The sequence below is a fragment of the Haemaphysalis longicornis genome, unplaced genomic scaffold, assembly GCF_048455015.1.
Source record: "Haemaphysalis longicornis isolate Haplotype H1 unplaced genomic scaffold, Haemaphysalis longicornis Haplotype H1 scaffold_5, whole genome shotgun sequence".
NCBI classification, from domain to species: Eukaryota; Metazoa; Arthropoda; class Arachnida; order Ixodida; family Ixodidae; genus Haemaphysalis; species Haemaphysalis longicornis.
The window spans coordinates 148,073,969-148,091,402 of NW_027526385.1; the positions used below are offsets into that span (position 1 = coordinate 148,073,969).

A 17,434-nucleotide genomic window follows, 5' to 3' on the forward strand; every position below is an offset into this window, starting at 1 on the left:
TCTTAACAAGCAACTGTAGGACTTTATGGCTGAGACTGACCTATGCAGCATTCTGTAGTGCATGAAGCCGCTTGTATCCCGTCCCTTCCTTTTTGTATCTTTCCATTACTTTGATGCCCTGAGGCAAAATAGCGCAATAAAAAACAAGAAGACGCGAGGCACATGGTTCCAAGGTTATTCACCTGGCGTAGCCGCCGACCGCTCGAGACCACAGCACAACCATGCCGGGCGCCGGATAATCTGAAGCTGCCAGCTACAGAAGCCGGCGGCAGAGGGGATCCCGGGAAAAAGGACAAGGAGTCAGAGGGTGGGTGCGACCGCGATGCACGGCTGTCGGTAGGTCGGATTCGCGCTGTGTCCCAACAGGTCCGGAGGTGTAAGCTCTGGCATTACTCCTCCGCACGCTAGTCGGATGGCCGGACATCGGTCTAAGGCAGCGATGCCTCAAGAGAGCTGCGTTAGCTACTCTGTAGAGGGAGCTCGGATCGCGCTCTACCGCCGCGGTCACGACACGTCGTTTGGACCTTCAACACTGCAACACCACGACTATGCCCGTAGAACAGGAGGAGGAACAGCTCCGCTCGAGGAGCAAATACGTACTATACTTTTTCCATTCACTCTTGGACTCTCGCTTAGTTTGAACTTTATCGTATCCTGTACCGCCTACCGCTGTTACTGTGTTAGGCTTTTCTTTGTGTCTTTTCTGTGGCTGCCTCATTTTGTGTTTCGGTTATTATATTGTTTATATTGTTACGTGGCGGCAGGACACAGATGAGACGAACGATGGGATGGGGTGAAGCGATCTATTTACATAATGTACATAGCGGCCATGACACCGACCTCGCACAAGATACGCGCCAGGAACGTCGTCGTCGTCGTCGTAGTCGTTCTTCGGTCAGGGCGCTGAGGCATTGCCCACCTTAGTTCCGTAACATCACCCCCTGGGTCGACGGCGACCGTCCCGGTCGATGCCGAGGCAACGTAAGGATAGCGATGCGATGAGCGATGCGATGAAAACATACATTGAAGATTCGCTTGCCGCCACAGATGAAGATGACGTCCCTGTTGATGCCTGGCCCCAGAGAAGCGATGTCTTCAAGGCAGAAACGAACCGTCTGCGGAATTCGAACCACTTCGGACGAAAGGGCTGGGCACAGGGCGTCTTCTTTGGTCTGTTCTCGGCTCGTATCGGCTGGTCTTCATTGGCTACACATGGGCTTGGGACATGGGGCGGGGGACGTGGTCGAATGCAAATCGCAGTGGGCTAGGGCTGCGCGACATGGCCGACGGTCCCTCGACGATTTAGCCCCAGGCCGACACGATGTGATGCGGAGGCCAGGATGGGGATGATCCCGCACACTCCACCAAAATGTTACGTGGCGGCAGGACACAGATGAGAGGAACGATGGGATGGGGTGAAGCGATCTATTTACATAATGTACGTAGCAGCCATGACACCGACCTCGCGCAAGATGCGCGCCAGGAACGTCGTCGTCGTAGTAGTCGTTCTTCGGTCAGGGCGCTGTGAGGCATTTCCCACCTTAGCTCCGTAACAATATCAACGTAGCCTCGTTCTAAGGGTTTCTTCGTGTATTAATTATTGTCCCCGAACATGATAAAGTGGTCACTTTTAAAGCGAAGGCCCCTTATGCCCAATTGATGAGTAGTTTGTCCGGTAACCTTGTTTTAAGTCGAAGGACCTACATTTATATGTATCGTGGAAGGCACTAGATACTAACAATCGGTGGTACGAAAATTCGGAGCAGCAGCCGCCAAACGCGTGCCGTGAAAGGAAAACACCAGCGCAGAAGGAGAGTTTCAAGAAAGAGCGACAAAGCATAATACGTTCTAGACGCTACTTGTGTACGTCACCATGCAGACACAGAGCATTAGTTCACATCGCTATTGCTGACGCCGCACCACGGCCTAGTCTCTTGCAGAAAAGAATGAGAACGTTTGCCGCGGTGTAAGGAAGGGGCCAGACCGGCTCGAGAGGCCTTTCGTTGCAACCGCCGTCGGGAGCTCTTTTGAATGAAGCTGTGGCAGCGGCCTGGCGAAAGCGACATGCAAGTTCAACACCAGACCAACAGAAGTTGCGACTATGCTTTGAACTTCCCATTGCTTGCTTGGTCTGCGCAACCACCGTGGTTTTTAACAGCAGCTGTTGAAGCTTTTAGTTCCGACGCCGATTTGACCAGAAAAAAAATACAGAGGAAAAATACTACCTTCCATGCGTAAGCGTGTGCCTCGCGAGGAGCGTCCGGCGTGAGCCAGCTCAGTCTTCGAGAACACTCTGGCCAGCGTTCGTGGAGTGATCTCCCGCGTGCTGTTCTCCTCGCCCATTCACGTGCGTTTGCGCCTGACGTGGGCAGCACACACGCCGTCTTCGCGTTACAGACGCCGAATGTGCGAAGCCGGTTGCCGATGGTTCCAGCGCGTGCTAACGAGGTTTACTTTGGGAGAGATAAAATAATGCGGGCCTGCCAGTCATGAAGTACTGTTATCGGCAAGTTCGAAAACCCATGCGAGGTGCAACAAACGGGTCTAAGACGAACGGAGAGGGGCATCCAGCTGTGCCGTTTGTCCAGCCTTGCACCAGTAGTTCAAGCTACGCCATTTGTTTCCCACTCGCTCCCCCTGCGGTTCTTCCGCATATGCAGAACGCTGCTCCACGGTGAGAGCCTCTTAGCAAGCCCGTATTCAGATATTTATTTCAGGGAGGGGGGGGGGCGGCACTTGTCGAAGGCCAAACTATTCACGGTAGGCACTTCATTGGCAAACTTAATTTATGCCAGTGTTGTACAAGAGTATTTAAAACCCTGGGTATATCTTGTACGAGTGATTAGCGTCAGCATGTTTTATCACACTAAGAACCAGCTAAAAAGTAAAAAGAGCTAAAAATAAAAAGCTTAACAATACAAAAACTGGTTTCATTGCGGTACACACAAGAGCTTACCTTGGTGCCTGGCGTGGGACTGTAGTCTGTACTCTTATCGCGCCACACGAGTTTTAGCGGGATACTTAGGCCACACGATTTAAAACGAATGATCTGCAGTTTTGAGCATTTTGTTTTTCATTGATTGTCTGAATTTTTGTATTGTGATCAAAAGCTAAATATTCCATAGAGCAGGGTTACGGCGCAGGCTAGGAACCCATTTTAACTTCCTTATGTGTTCTTTAACCATAATTACGAACATAGAGGCGTTCTATTTTTTCATCTCACCAAAAAGCTGCTGTAATTATTGCATGTGAATTTTAGAGAGACCGTAGTTTGATTCTAGTACGTTTGCTTGGAAAAAGCCATAAATTAAATCAGAGAACTCTCCAACTGCAATGCCTACCTTAAAGATATTGCCCCGCAAACAATGACCTTTGAAGGTATCTTTACCTTCTGGTCAGAAGTCTCCCATCACGAAGCCAATCATTGATGGGCACCCATGTCAATGTCAGTGCAGTCATTGGTGAACAGCGCAAAATATTTTCAGACCGCCCTTGTCAAGTACCCTAAAAACCCAAGACAAAGGTAAATATTGCCCTGAAATGAGGTTTAAACGGCAGGTTCGGCGTAGTCGTGGCTGGGAAGTAAAGAATTGAGTTCAGTGACGTCCTACCAATTTCCACGGAGCCAGCAGTCTTTGAGATCAAAAGTCTTAGATCAAAGAGAATAATGTTTTCGCTACAAGGCGTAAAGGACAGAACACAAGAAAGTTTCACCACCCGCCTTAGCCACCTGGGTCATGTCCCACGCAATCAACGCACTTCTGCTGAGTCCTGAAGTAATAAAAGACCTTGAAGACGGTATTAGTGAACTTTGTTTCTGTGCGCTAATAAATCCGAGAATGCCGCTGACTATATATTTTCCGCAAAACGCAGTAGTTTCAGCACTTTACATAAAGTATCACGCAAAACTGACTTGATTAGAATTCGCACTATATGTGTTTCAACGGCGCTCTCTGCGTTTGGGAGCGCACCCCGTAGACCAGACGTCTTACCAAAAATACTTCAACAAAAGGCGTCCCGCTTGAAGCACAACTATGGTTGATTGCGACAGTGCGGCGAGAACAACATGACATCCTGTCAGAATTCGGGATCCCGCCGACGCACGATGCCTGTTTTCTGCTGCTCGTCCTTTTTTATGACCCTGTATCCACTGCTGTGGCAAAACGCGGTTGCCTTTTCGTGTAGTTTGCGAGACTGCTAACAATTGGGGGCGGACCGGATGGTTTTAAGCAGGCGGAAAAGCAGCGAATGGTGCAGATGAAAAGAAAGGCCCCTTAGCTCGGGGGACACTGAAATTCTTCGTCTGTTTCTTCCACACCTTTTTTTGCCTTCTCGGGGCTTGTGTAGACACAAGACAAGCAGAAGGTGCAGCTGGTACCACGCCGGCGCAATGCCTGAGTATGGTCTCTAAAAGGATATAGCCTGAGGAAGAGCGGTTAATCGCAGTTGGGAAATTTCGCCATTCCGTGAAGCCGCTTGCGCCGCTCCATGGAGTGTTTTTCACCCCGAGGGCCAAGGGTGAACCATCGCCTCTCTGTAAGCGCAAACGAAAACATGTGGCCCTTCCGTACACGGCGCGGATGAGAACACCAGAGAAAAGTTGTGGCGCATTCTGAGCCGCTGTCGGCGACACTGTCTACTACACCTTTCTCCGAGAACAGCTTGGCCCCCAAAGCTGCATGCTGCTTTTCTTAGTGACCAGAGAGGGGAAACTAAAGCCGAAGGGAACAGTTTTACAGAAGGGCAGCTCTCGCTTACACGTGCTGCCAGGAAAATAGTTGGGGGAGTCGAGCTGAAACCTAACCCCCCCCCCTCCCACTGCACCAAACTTTCAGGGCGGGGCCCGGGCTCCTAGGGCCCCCCTTCTGGTTTCGGACTTGCCCCTTAGGAGAGCCAATACTACTTCCGGTAAAACGCCTTTAAAAAGCATTTGTACATTTAAAGGCTTGTTGAATGTACACACTTAAGCGAAGCTTTCTATGGCTGACTGGTGGAGATCAATGTTGGGACAAAACGCACTGAAGGAAAGCCGAACTTACAGAATAAATTTCAGAAAACAGCGATCACGCTTTGCGAAGGCACATTAGGCGCCTTTAAAAAACACTTTCCGCGCTCATAATACAACCTGGCGACATCGCGTTATGATGCCGACTTATTTTCAATTCAGCCATCGTTACACGGTCGCCGCAGCTTGACTCAGCTTGCCCATGACTAAGGTTGCTTGAGGAAAGCGTCGGCCGTTTAACAACTTCATCCTAACAAAGGGACTTTCATTTTCGGTTAGCCAAATCTGACGAGGCTTTGTATTGAAAATGCGTTTTCTTGACAGCATGTCGAATTAGGACTTCCCAAAGTTTATCTGCTATAGATTTTTGTACGTCTCCGGGGACAACAGCATGAGCTCCGAATGAATAGCTTTGAGGTACTAGCTAAAAAAAGACCTAATTACCCACGAACGATTTGACAGGGGGCCAGGCGAGATACCGAACCGTATTAATGGATAGCTGAAATGTAAATTTCATCTTCCCCCGCCTTCACATAGAAAAAAAATTGTAGTCCACTTACGTTTGATCTAACCTGTAATAAGCCTCTTTTCTTGGGACCCTGGTTACGCTACAACAATTAATAGCTTAAAACGTGCCCAGAACCGCTCAATTCATTTCATTATCTCCAACTACTACCGCACAGTAGCTGTTACTAATATGTAAGTCACACTCAACATTTCCTCTGTTGCCTCTAGCACAAAGCTTTCCACGCTATGCCCTTTACAGATGATTTATTACCATTACGATCTGCTGCGTTCGCATTTAATCGCCCCTCCCTTCTTGTACATCTGCACGTATAGACCACCATAATAGGGTAGGAATTCCATATTAGCACGCAGCATACAGTAACTAATTTGCTTCGAGGATGTGTGTTGACTGGGATCATCTGCCTGTCCTAATGGTCAGTATCATAGGCACTCACCTTTCTCGCGTCGCGCTTAAAAACAGTATCTAAGACATATATCCCTCAGCCACATCCGCTGAAGTTGTTTGTTTTTATTTTAGGATTGTAACCTGAAAGCGCGCGCGCTCAAATAAATTTTGAGTTTTTGCATGCCAATGGACTTATCAGTTGTTGCTTGTGTTCACTCGCTGCTTGTTTTTGAAACGTCGCAAGAGTGCCTCGACTGGTCCTTTCCTGTTTTTGTTTTATTTCTTTGCGTTTTTTGTTCATTTTTACGTCCCTTGTACTCTACTATAACTGAAACCTCTCTCCCGTATACGGCTCTTTGTGAGCACCAAGGGTAAAATAAATAAATAAAAACCAATAAACGCGCTGCACAAATATAAGCACCGTTTCCATTCTAGCATTTAAAGGTGGCACAGTGTAAGGGACTGAAATATTACCATGTAAGAGGCAATTCAACCGAATGGCGGGTATTGACTCAGGTGTCATGAGGTTGTGTTTGAGGAGTGTGATTGCAAACAGAGTATTTGAATGCTAAGCAGCGAGTGTCGATATGACAACGCACCACCCCCTTTCGCTCTCACAATGACGAAACTATTTCAACAAGGCAGTTACCGGAGGATTGTTGCGTCGTGTGAACATTACAATTCACCCCGACTTTTCACGCTCTTCACACTTTTTCTTTCCATAGCTTGACCAATCAGTCTTTACAAACCACCTGTTTTATCTCCCTTGGAGTCCCAGTATGCTCGTCAGAAAGCAATGCACGACAAGGCATTAGATATCCCTAGGAGTTCCCTAGGCGGCGTCAAGCAAAAAGGTCCTTGAAGGTTCATATTTTCCACCGCTCTGCTTAATGGCGTCTCAGCGGCTGCTCTAGTAGCGCATCCGGCTGGGAGAGTCCGCGGCCGTATAGTTATTTCTCAGGTGTTTCTGCTTACGGATGGAATCTAGCATACACGCGCCACTCAACACTCTGAGCGTTCTCTTCCCGCAATGGCGGAAGAATCAGCATCACTTGGACCCGCCGTGGTATTTCGAGAGTTTGGAGTGTGAGCTCGCCATCCCGGGATGTACACCAGTCGCTGAAGCGAGAATGTCAGCACTTGTGCACATGGACCGGCTGTACGGAGATTGTGTTCACGTGTTTACGGACGGATCTGTCCACAGAGAATTAAATACCAGCGCAGCCGCCTTTGCGATTACCGGCATGAACGTTGCGTGGGTAGCCCGCGTTGACCATGACCATTCGACATCATCAGCAACGGCGGAATGTATAGCTATTGAGGCGGCCTTGAAAAGGATCAAAATTCTTCGGGTACGTCGTGCGTAAATTCTTACGGATTTCAAGTCAGCCCTACAACATTTGCAGCTTGTATTTCCAGCAGATAAAACTTGCGAACGCTCCCTACATCTCCTTCAGCAGCTAAAGAAAAACGGGCTTAGCGTTCGCTTCCAGTGTGTTCCCATATCGGAGTGCTTGGAAACGAAGCCGCGGACAAGTTGGCCCGTGAAGCGACATCTTGTACTGGTTTTCTGAAAGTGGCTGCAGACGAACAGCGACTTTTAAAAACCATCATTACAGAACACTCCAGCTCTCTTTGGCGACCACAACACTAATCTTGTGTTATCAAAGAAATGAAAATACAGAGGCGTCCGTACCGTTTCACATCCGGATAAACTCGGCGCGTACACCATGGCGGCTTCTTAAGCTGAACCTTGTCTCCTCTCCTCTGTGCGCAACGTGTTGTGTAATAGGCGACATCGGAAATTTTCTTGTGGACTGCAGAGCGTATGCGACGGAGAGGTTAGCTTTATTTAAATAGCTTCGAAGGAGAGCTGCTGCGCATGCCTCTTTGGAGAGAGAGAGAGAGAGAGAGTAAACTTTATTCAATTTGCCAGCTGTGTATCTTAGTCATCGGCCGTGAGCCCTTGGGCTCTGCCAGCGTCCTCAGCCAGCTGGACGGCCCAGCGTTGATCTTCCGGGCTGGAAATGAGCAGCACGATCTCCCACTGCTCACTGTTAGTGATTGTGCGGCCATTTGTGATCACCTGCAGACACTGCCATAGCATGTGCGCCAGGTCCGCTTGTTCCTGACATATATGATACTGGGGGGAATAGCGCCCTGGGTAGCAAAGCTATACACTTGGGGATTTGGGTACGAGTGGGTCTGTAGCAGTCGCCGGACCACCGAATGCCGTTTACTGAGGGATGGGTGCGCGGGTGGGAAGCGGGCCCGGCCTAAACGGTAATGACCGATGATATCGCTGTACGATAACAGCCTGTCCCTGCCTGGCATTGGGAAGAGTTCCGCATCGGAAGGGCCGTCCGCTCGGTCGGTAAAGCCTCGAGCGGCTTCGTGCGCAGACTCGTTCCCTGCAAGGCCGGAGTGGGCGGGGGTTCAAATTAAGTTGAACTTGCCTGTCCGGCTTTCGAGATGGAGACCATAAATGAGGATTGCGAACGCTTGCCTTGATATGTGTCCTCGTGAGAAATTTAGAATTGCTGATTTGCAGTCTGTGATGATTGTCTTGATTTTTGTGGAGGAAACCATGGCTAAAGCAATGGCTGCCTCTTCTCCAACCACCGAGTCTCTCTGTCGGATAGAGCAGCAGGCGATGGTGTTTCCCTGATTGTTGACCACCGCTATGGCCATTGCCTCGCGACCATCGTAGTCAGCCGCATCCGCATAGGCAACGTTCTCGACTTTCGCAAAGCGTCTCTGCAGGGCACGGGCTTTGGCCTTTCGCCGCTCCTTGTTATGTGTAAGATGCATATTACGCGGGAGCGGAGAGACCTGAATATTTTCCTGTATTGTTGACGGGGTTGCCAAACTAGTAGGCGCACTGGGGGGTGAGCTATACCCAGCGAGTCGAGTATGTGGCGCCCCGTTGTGCAGTAGGTCAGCCGTACGAGTTGCCCTTGCCGTTGAGCCTCGAAGAGTTCATCCAGACTATTTGTCAGGCCAGGGCCTCAAATCGCTCGGTGGACGTGTTTAGTGGGAGACCGATGGCCCGCTTGTAGGCTCTGCGGAGGGCAGCGTCTATTTTAATTGTCTCTGCCCGCTGTAGCCAGAGGTACGGAGTGGCGTACGTCACCCGACTTTTTACAAAGGCCTGTACGAGGCTCGACCTCGTTAAAGCTTTCGATAACGTAAAACATTCGCCAATCCTAGAGAATCTCAACAGCCTGGGGATCGGAAGGAGGGCGTACAACTTCATTCGCAACTTCCTCGCCGATCGAACAGCAACTATCACTATTGGCGGACTTAAATCAGACATAAGTCACCAAGGCAGTAGGGGAACCCCCCCAGGGCTCGGTTCTTTCCCACTTCCTTTTCAACGTGGCAATGATCGGTCTGCCCAATCTCCTCAACAGCATAGAAGAGCTCCAGCATAGTCTTTACGCCGACGATGTAACACTGTGGGTGTGCGGCGGTAGTGACGGCCAAATTCAGGACCCTCTCCAGCAAGCCATAAACACAGTCGGAAAATACGTTACACCCCGGGGCCTCAGCTGCTCGCCAGAAAAATCAGAGCTTCTTATCTACCGTCCTTCCAGTAGAGGGAGGAAATCTACTTTTACTCCCCCTTCAATTTAAATTTTTGCCGCCAGTTCGCACCGCATTCCCATCGTCTCGAGTATTCGCGTTCTTGGGCTTCGAATACAAGCGAATGGACACAATTCCGAATCCTTGCTAGCGCTCGAAAAAGTTGTGCACCAAACAACCAGGCTAATATCCAGGATAGCTGGTCGCAACCACGGAATGAAAGAAACCAGCCTCCATGCCTCTTTGGGAGATATAATTTTTTCAAAGGGCCTATGGATCACCAGGAGACGCGTTTTGTGCCTGATACTCGGGTTTTTTAGGGACACGCGCCTCGGTTACTCCTGGGGACTTCTCGCGCATAGCGGCAAGAAGGTGTTGATTGGGGGAGGAATAGCCGGCATATGACGCAAGGCTAGATCCTTACGTTAATAAACGTGACCACCACCACCACCAGCAGCAATCAGTCGATCTTTTTAAATGCGAATGCATTTATTAGCCGGGGATTGTCTTGCTCCGTTGGCCGGCGTGCGCCTGCATTCCTCCAGCGCGAGCGCACGTGAGCGCGCGCCTCGTAGTTCTGCCTTCGTCGTCGTCGTCGTCGTGCCGGGGGTTGTCTTGCTCCGTTGGCCGGCGTGCGCCTGCATTCCTTCAGCGGGAGCGCACGTGAGCGCGCGCCTCGTAGTTCTGCCTTCATCGTCGTCGTCGTCGTAAATGCGAATGCATTTCTTAGTCGGGGGTTGTCGTGCTCCGTCGGCGTGCGCCCGCAGGTGTTATCTCTCCGCGCTCCTCCTCGCCCCTAGCAACAGCTGGCGCGCGCCTAGCAACCGGAGCAGGTGGTAGCTCGGGCGGGAGTAGGGGAGGGCAAGGGGAGAGGACACGCCCGAGGGAACTTGATATTGCACGCCATTGCCACGTCTCCCGTTCGAGACACGTCTCCATACAAGGACTTGTACACCCTTGCCTACACCGGAGACGGAGTCTTTGTGGTGACCGTGTACCTCGCGCCCAACCTCGCTCGAGACGCCGTTGCCGCGCAGCTGGACGCGGCTATGGAAAGTGTGCGCGTGCGCTCCAAACCCTCTGACCCCATAGTCTTGGTTGGCGACTTCAACGTTGACGTGCGCAAGAAGAGTGGCGAGTGGCTGGTCGAGTACATGCAGACCAGGCACTCTATGCATTGTCTCTCTGCCGGCTTCGACACGTGCCCCACTACTATTCACGGGAGCTGCATTGAACTGGTCTTTACGGGGAACTGGGACGCGCGTATGCTTGTCAAAGACCCTTTGACCGTGCACTTTAGCGATCACAAGGCAGTGATTGTGGCCGTCAGGTACAACGATAACACAAACAGGTGCTGATGTATAAATTATTACGTTCACACTCTCGTCATTAATTACGCCATTACTCGCAACAGACTCATCGGTGCACCCAATGCATTCGCATTTCTGCACGATTCCCTTCGGGGAGGTGCGGGGGAATTTTTGTCTCGCAAATGAATGCATTAGGCAAAAATTTGCAACTGCGATTTTTTCTCCTTACTCGAATCTGATGCTGGGCCTCGTAATCAGAAAATTCGCATGCTTAGTCACGCACGTTAATTTGGGTTTTGGGAGTCGTAAGGAAGAATACCCATATACAGAAGTGTTGAAAGAACAGCTGGAAAGGGTACAGAAGCGTGCAGCCAGATTTGTTACAGGGAACTTCAACTACAATGTAAGAAGCTCTGTCATCCGAGATAACTTAGGGTGTCAAACATTATGCTCGCGTAGAAAAATTTGTAGATTAAAGCTTCTCCATAACATTAAGATAGGGTCAACTGGAATTAACAAAAACACTTACCTAAAAACGCCGAATTACGTGTCCGCACGAAGAGACAATTTAGAAAAAATTAAACCGTTCCACTGCCGCATCAATGTATTTAAGTATTCCTTCTTTCCCAATACAATTAACGATTGGAACGTGCTCCCGAATGAAATTGTGCGCTCACCAAATGTTTTGACTGCTCTTGAAAGTGCTTCCTGAATGCTAACATTTGATTTACTGCTTTTGACCGTATATTGTTGCTTTGTTCTGAATTATGTTCTGTTGCTATGTTCTGCTGCGTTCTGATTAGAGACAAACCTGTATTCCCATTATATAGCTTGCATTTCTGATTACTTGTTGTTTTTGTGATTAATAATTAACCCCCCTACAAAAATGCCCAACGGGCGCTGTAGGTATTTGGAATAAATAAATAAAAATAAATAAAGATAACCTGTGACGATTTCTTGGAGTTTGCGCCACACAGACCACGTCTTTCGAGGTGCACTCAGGTCGCATGATCAGCTGTGTATGCAAAAGCATTGTGTTTCCCGGGTGATATTCATCTCATACATTGCGAGTTATGCTGGCTTATGGTGCTACTTTAACTTCTATACGTAGGTTCTCGGTAAACAGTTACGAATCGGGTTCCCTGTGTTCGTATACCTACTCAACAGAATTCCTCCACAACTGTACACAAGTTTGCTGTTTCACCCAAACGTGTGCATGAACTAACAGAAAAATGCGCTTATAAATACCACCCTTAAGTTATCCATGTTGTTTCAAAACCAGTTACCGTTCCAATAAAATGGTGGGGCACCTCCTTAAAGAGAGCAAGCGTGTTTATTACGAAAATAAATGGGAAGGAATCTTTGGTCCAACATCCCTTGCGATTTTCCAGCCTTAGCCGCCGTCAACACCACTCGGCGCTCATCATTGGAGTAGGAGCTGATCAGAGCACTTTACCAAAGGTCGTAAGAAATTGCGGGATAGCGCGAATGTAATGGTATCTGAGCGCAGACCCACACCGTACAAAAGAGTGTCTCGGGGGCTTTGCAAAAGAGGCATAGCGGGGAACGTACGGTGGGGTGCAAATATGGCATTTAGTGGAATGGGGAAAAGTATTCGACTGGGGTACACGGAGCTGCCGTTCCTGATCTTTCGCTGGGTGTTTATGCGGTGCTGGTTAGGTCATACGTTCTAACTTGTAGGGCTGCGTAATCTCGTAATATCTGGTTAACGGGGTTGGCCTATCCTTCTGGCCTATCTTAGGTGATACGTTCCAACTTATAGTGCTGAGTTATCTCGTGATATCTGATTAACGGGGTTGATCTATCCTCCGGCCAACAGGTGGGCAGTTTCATTACCCGGGAGGCAGAGTCAGTGGGTGTCCATACGGTCTTGACGACGGTGGCAAATGATTCGTTTTGTTTTCCGTTAACTTCGCCCACGTGAAGAGTTGCGGCACACTTTCCGAGAATCAGTGATGGCTTTGCCTGAAATTTGCATTATCATGAGAGCGATGGCCGTTTCTTCCGCTTGTAACGGGCCGTATCCCGGTAGGGTTAGGCTGGTAGCACGCTTATTATGCTGGACAACCATGGGTGACATTGCTCATATGCCGGTATAGGAAGATACATCCCTATGTGAGGTATTTGATTCCTTTCCGTAGCATGTGTAAATGGCCTTGGCTCTTGCTTCCCAGCGCCCAATTTGATGTTTCGAAGGAGCGATGGAATGTGGAGCTGCTTGGTAATATCGCGAGAGAGATTCCGGATTTGCGGTGTCCGACGCTGTAGAGGGGAAGTGAGCTTCAAACGGGAGAGGAATCTTCTCTGTACTCATGACGCCCAGCCTCTGTCTTTGGCTCGAAAGATGAACTTCTAAGAGTGGTGTGCAGTTTGTTGCCCTTCCAACGGCGGCTATATTTGCTGCTCATGCTCTGGTGGTTCCTGTTTTGAGGAAAGGCAGTTTAAAACATGCTTACAACATATAATTTAAATGCAGGCTTCACCAATAACGGTGAGTGGGCAATATTCCAATTTGTAGATTTGAAGAAACAAACCCAATTTTTTAGCATTAAGAAACTACCCTACAGGAGTGTATTCTTTCATCACGAAAACTACCTCTTCACAGCAAAAAGAACTTACCTGGTCTAGCGATAGTGGTCGTTTCGACGGTGACCACACCAAGCAGTGCCACTTTCACTCCGTTAATGACGCGCAGCTCGGATTTCGGCAGTGTGATGTTCGCAAACAGTGGTTCTCCTTTGGTGTCTAAATTTGTTCCAAGCACAGTTACGCCACTTTCTTTCATTTTGAGTAGGAATGGAACCAATCCTTCTGGCCCGTCATCGAACTCGTGGTTTCCGAGGCACTGCAATAAATATCAACACTGCGGAAGCCACCCATAGTAGCGCACAATGCTCTTTTTTCTAGAATACCGATGTTAAAAATTAAGCTGTATGGTTATCTTAAAATTAGGCCCTGGGATGCACGCGAAGACCATCTCTGCAAATAGGTTTTTTGGCCAGGGGGGCACAAAGTGAGATAATAATTATCGCTGCCAGGCTCCCAAATAACTACTTTACAGAATTACCTTGTTTGTTCAACGCAGTGAGTGTGTATGTTTTTATTGAAAATTTGAAGGCAGTCGTGTGTCTGCACAGTATCAGCTGGAAACATTCTTCTAACGTGTCAGTGCTCCGAGATATCTGACTCCAAATTTTAATTGTCGTTAGCGTAATTACGCATGCAGGTGAGTTAGCACCTGCATGCGTAATAATCGGGCGACGTTTATTCTGCTAAGGAGCGGAGGCATTGGAAAAGGTTATAACTTTACCCATTATCCTCTCCCCTTGCGAAATCAAAGTATGACAACAGATCACCAATGCGGTTTGCAGCAGATTTTGTTATTCGTCGCTTCCGCAACGACCTGTACTCCATCATTATTGCTTAAAGGGTGAGCTTATTTCATTTTTTAGTAATAATCAGTGGACATGAACTTAGAGGGGCGTACGCTATGACGTGTTTTTCGATCTGAGCAAGTGGTGCCATGATAACGGTGAACGCTACTATGGAGGTTTTTTTTTTTTTTTGTGAAAGGGGGGGGGGGCAATTCGGGCCAATCTGCCTCAGTGGGTACGCTTGGCTTGACGAACGTGCGTAGGGGACGCTGGGCGTTAGCCGCGAGGCACGCACACAGGAGCGCGCGGCCGTGTTTTGGTTGTTTTTAAACGGCCAGGCGGTAGCCGCAGTCATGGCCAATCCACCTAAATGGTAGGCTTTGCTTGGCAAACGTGCGCCAGGGTCGCTGGGCGGTCGCCGATCGGCACGTACACAAGAGCGCTCTGCATTTTCTTGGTATTTGTAACTGCCGGGTGGTCGCCGCGAGGCACCCTTTCCCATGCGGCCGCATACGTGATCGTTCGCGGCATTTTCTGGGTATTTTTAACTGCGGGCAGGAAAAAATGTGATTTTCTAAACAGCTTCGGTCGCATTAACTGCGGAAACAAAGCTGCATCAGGTACAACTTGCCAAGGTCACTCGGTGGCTAAGGCGTATTGTTACTCAGCATGAGGACACGACTTTGATGCCGGCAAGGTCGTCCGCTTTGTGGTGCGAGCTGAAAACAAATACGGTCGTGCGTAAAGATATTGCTCACGGCAAAAATGGCTAGGTAGTCTAACGTATACCGTTCCTCTTCACTAACTCGCGCCTCATACTGACCCGTCGCTTTGACACGTTAATTCCGCAAAATTAAGGTTTCATGCTTATCTAAGTACGGTTCTTTTCTTTGTTCAGGTTTCCAATACGTGTGAAGTAATTGTAAGTGAATAGAATCCTGTCTCCACTTATTACAAGAGAAACAATACTTACCACATAGTTATAGGACATGTTTGCCATCACCGGAGAAACAATATTATACTTGAGTATGGAATACCAAAGAGTTCCTTGGTAGAAGTCACCGGCATTCAAGAACAATGAGTGTTCGTGTTCCTCTTTGAGCTTTTTGACCTGCGTGTAACAGCAGTAAGATTTGGAGTACAAAACAGCTATATCGCATAAGATGTTCCACCCTTTACAATCAACAACTAGTAGTCGACAATATTCTTTTATATTGTATGTATATATTGTATCGATGAACTCAAGTAAAGCGAGTAAATGTGTTTATTTGCAGGGGAACTTGTGCCCGCAGTCCCTGGTGATACCACAGCTACAACAAGCGAGCTTAGACTTCTCTGTTCACTATTCGGCACAAAATGAATATGCAATACATTTAGGCGCGAATAGCTCGTTCGGCAAGCTTATGAGCCGGGCCTAATTGGCATTGGCTTTTGCAGACGTCAGCCAACATCGTTGCTGCTCATTAGATATTATAGGTTCTCTTGCCGCAAATGCGCTAGGGGGTCGCATGACCATTTAGTTTTTTTCCTAATTATGCAGCTTATTTCAGCGACGTGTGCGTTAAAAGTTGTGTCAGCATTATTCTAACCAGGCAATCTTTCCAATGAAACAAACCTGTGTTTTGTCTGCATCGCCCCTTTAGAGGACGCAAAAGTACACTGTTTGTTTTGATTTACTAAGTGTTAGGTAGTTTTCTACGATCACTCTTCGATTGCGTAACATATAGAACGTGACACAGGCACTATTTTCTGTACGGGTTTACCAGAAACAAACAGAGTGCAACCATCGGCATGAATAATAAACCTACTATTGACCGGTATGCGTGTGATGTAACTGAAACCACGTCAACAAGATAGGCTGCATGAGATTATTGGACACACCCTTAAAACATTAGTTTTGCGATTTATTAAGAAGGAATGCCTGATTGACATGATCAAATGCCTTGCTAAATGCTGGGTATATGCCTAGCGTAGGTAGCCCGTTTTCGAAATTTTTTAAGACTGTGTCTTTCTACATTATCGCGCGCTTTCAGTAGGGCGTAATTTTTTTCTAAAACAGAACTTGCAGTCAATTTGAAGGTTTTGGTTCCAGGAAAAAAATTATATTTTGATACATACAATTTTCTGAAGACATTAAGAAAAAAGTGCTAAGACTAACATTAATCTATAATTAGCTAGTTCAGTCTTGTCACCTCCTTAATGTATTAGGCTGGCTTTAACTGCATGATTTCCATAAAAACACCTCTTGAGAGGGCTGCATTGTAACTGTGAGTCAATACTTGCGCTATGATATCCAAAACGTACCTAAAAGACCTAATTTGCAAATCTGCAAATTCACAGCTATGACTAACATTGAATTTAAACCTTTCCACACTGTTTGGGGAAGAGGGCGTTCGCATAGAAAAAATAAAAGCCAGTGTCATGTCTTCTCATTTTTTCCATGATGCCAGCGTAGTCTTTGTCCTAAGGGTATCGAACCAGGTGCTATACATTCGGAGATGCACAATTTAAAGGTATACAGGTTACAACTTCAGATTCATAGCGGTGGTGAGAGCGCGGTAAACAAGCTGAAGAAATCATAGGCCCCATTACCACTTTGAATCGAGAGGTTCAGACATGACTTCATAATTGGGGCACAAAAATTTGTAGAAATAAATTCTTTGAACTAATATATCAGTAATGCTATTGCATACATATCAAAACATTTGAATACTACTTGAGTTGAGTTGTATATTATGAACATTACCAATATTACTGCTTTGAGCTATCCACTTTTGTGACGCTTTCACTTGCCACCTCACCCCACCCAAAACAAACGCTGGAAACCTGGACAAGTGTTTCTTTAAACGTGACCATATTAGGTTTAAACCCTAAAAATGTTTGTAACAACCTAATATGAAACCTCGGCGATGCGAGTGCCAACCGGAAGAAAACCAGCTCAAGCCCCACCGGAGGAGTTTTATCGATAATACAACCTAGCAGAAACGGGGCACGTGACGACACCCAAGAGTGTGCAGGTGCCTAGGCATGTGTATGTGGGGCTGTGGGAGAGAGTGTGAGAGAAAGTGCGCGAGCTCTGAAGTGAGCAGCCGTCATACCAATACAGTTGTATCTTTCCCCTTTCGCAAGAAAAATAAATACAATATTGCGGGCGGAGCAGCACCAGCGCACTACAAACATTGTAAGCGGCCGAGCGCAATTGTATGCGGGTGTTTGCAGGCCTAAC

General features: G+C 47.9%; 1 protein-coding gene across 1 annotated transcript in view; it reads right to left on the reverse strand.

Annotated features, from left to right (window-relative positions):
- LOC144139927 (protein 5NUC-like) overlaps positions 1 to 17,434 on the reverse strand; it is a 100,811-nt gene that overhangs the window by 41,117 nt on the left and 42,260 nt on the right. Inside the window, exons 4-5 of the mRNA XM_077672152.1 lie at positions 15,182 to 15,319; positions 13,454 to 13,679 (exon numbers count right to left, since the gene is read on the reverse strand). Of these exons, the coding sequence (XP_077528278.1) occupies positions 13,454 to 13,679; positions 15,182 to 15,319 (364 nt within the window). The remainder of the gene's footprint in view (positions 1 to 13,453; positions 13,680 to 15,181; positions 15,320 to 17,434) is intronic.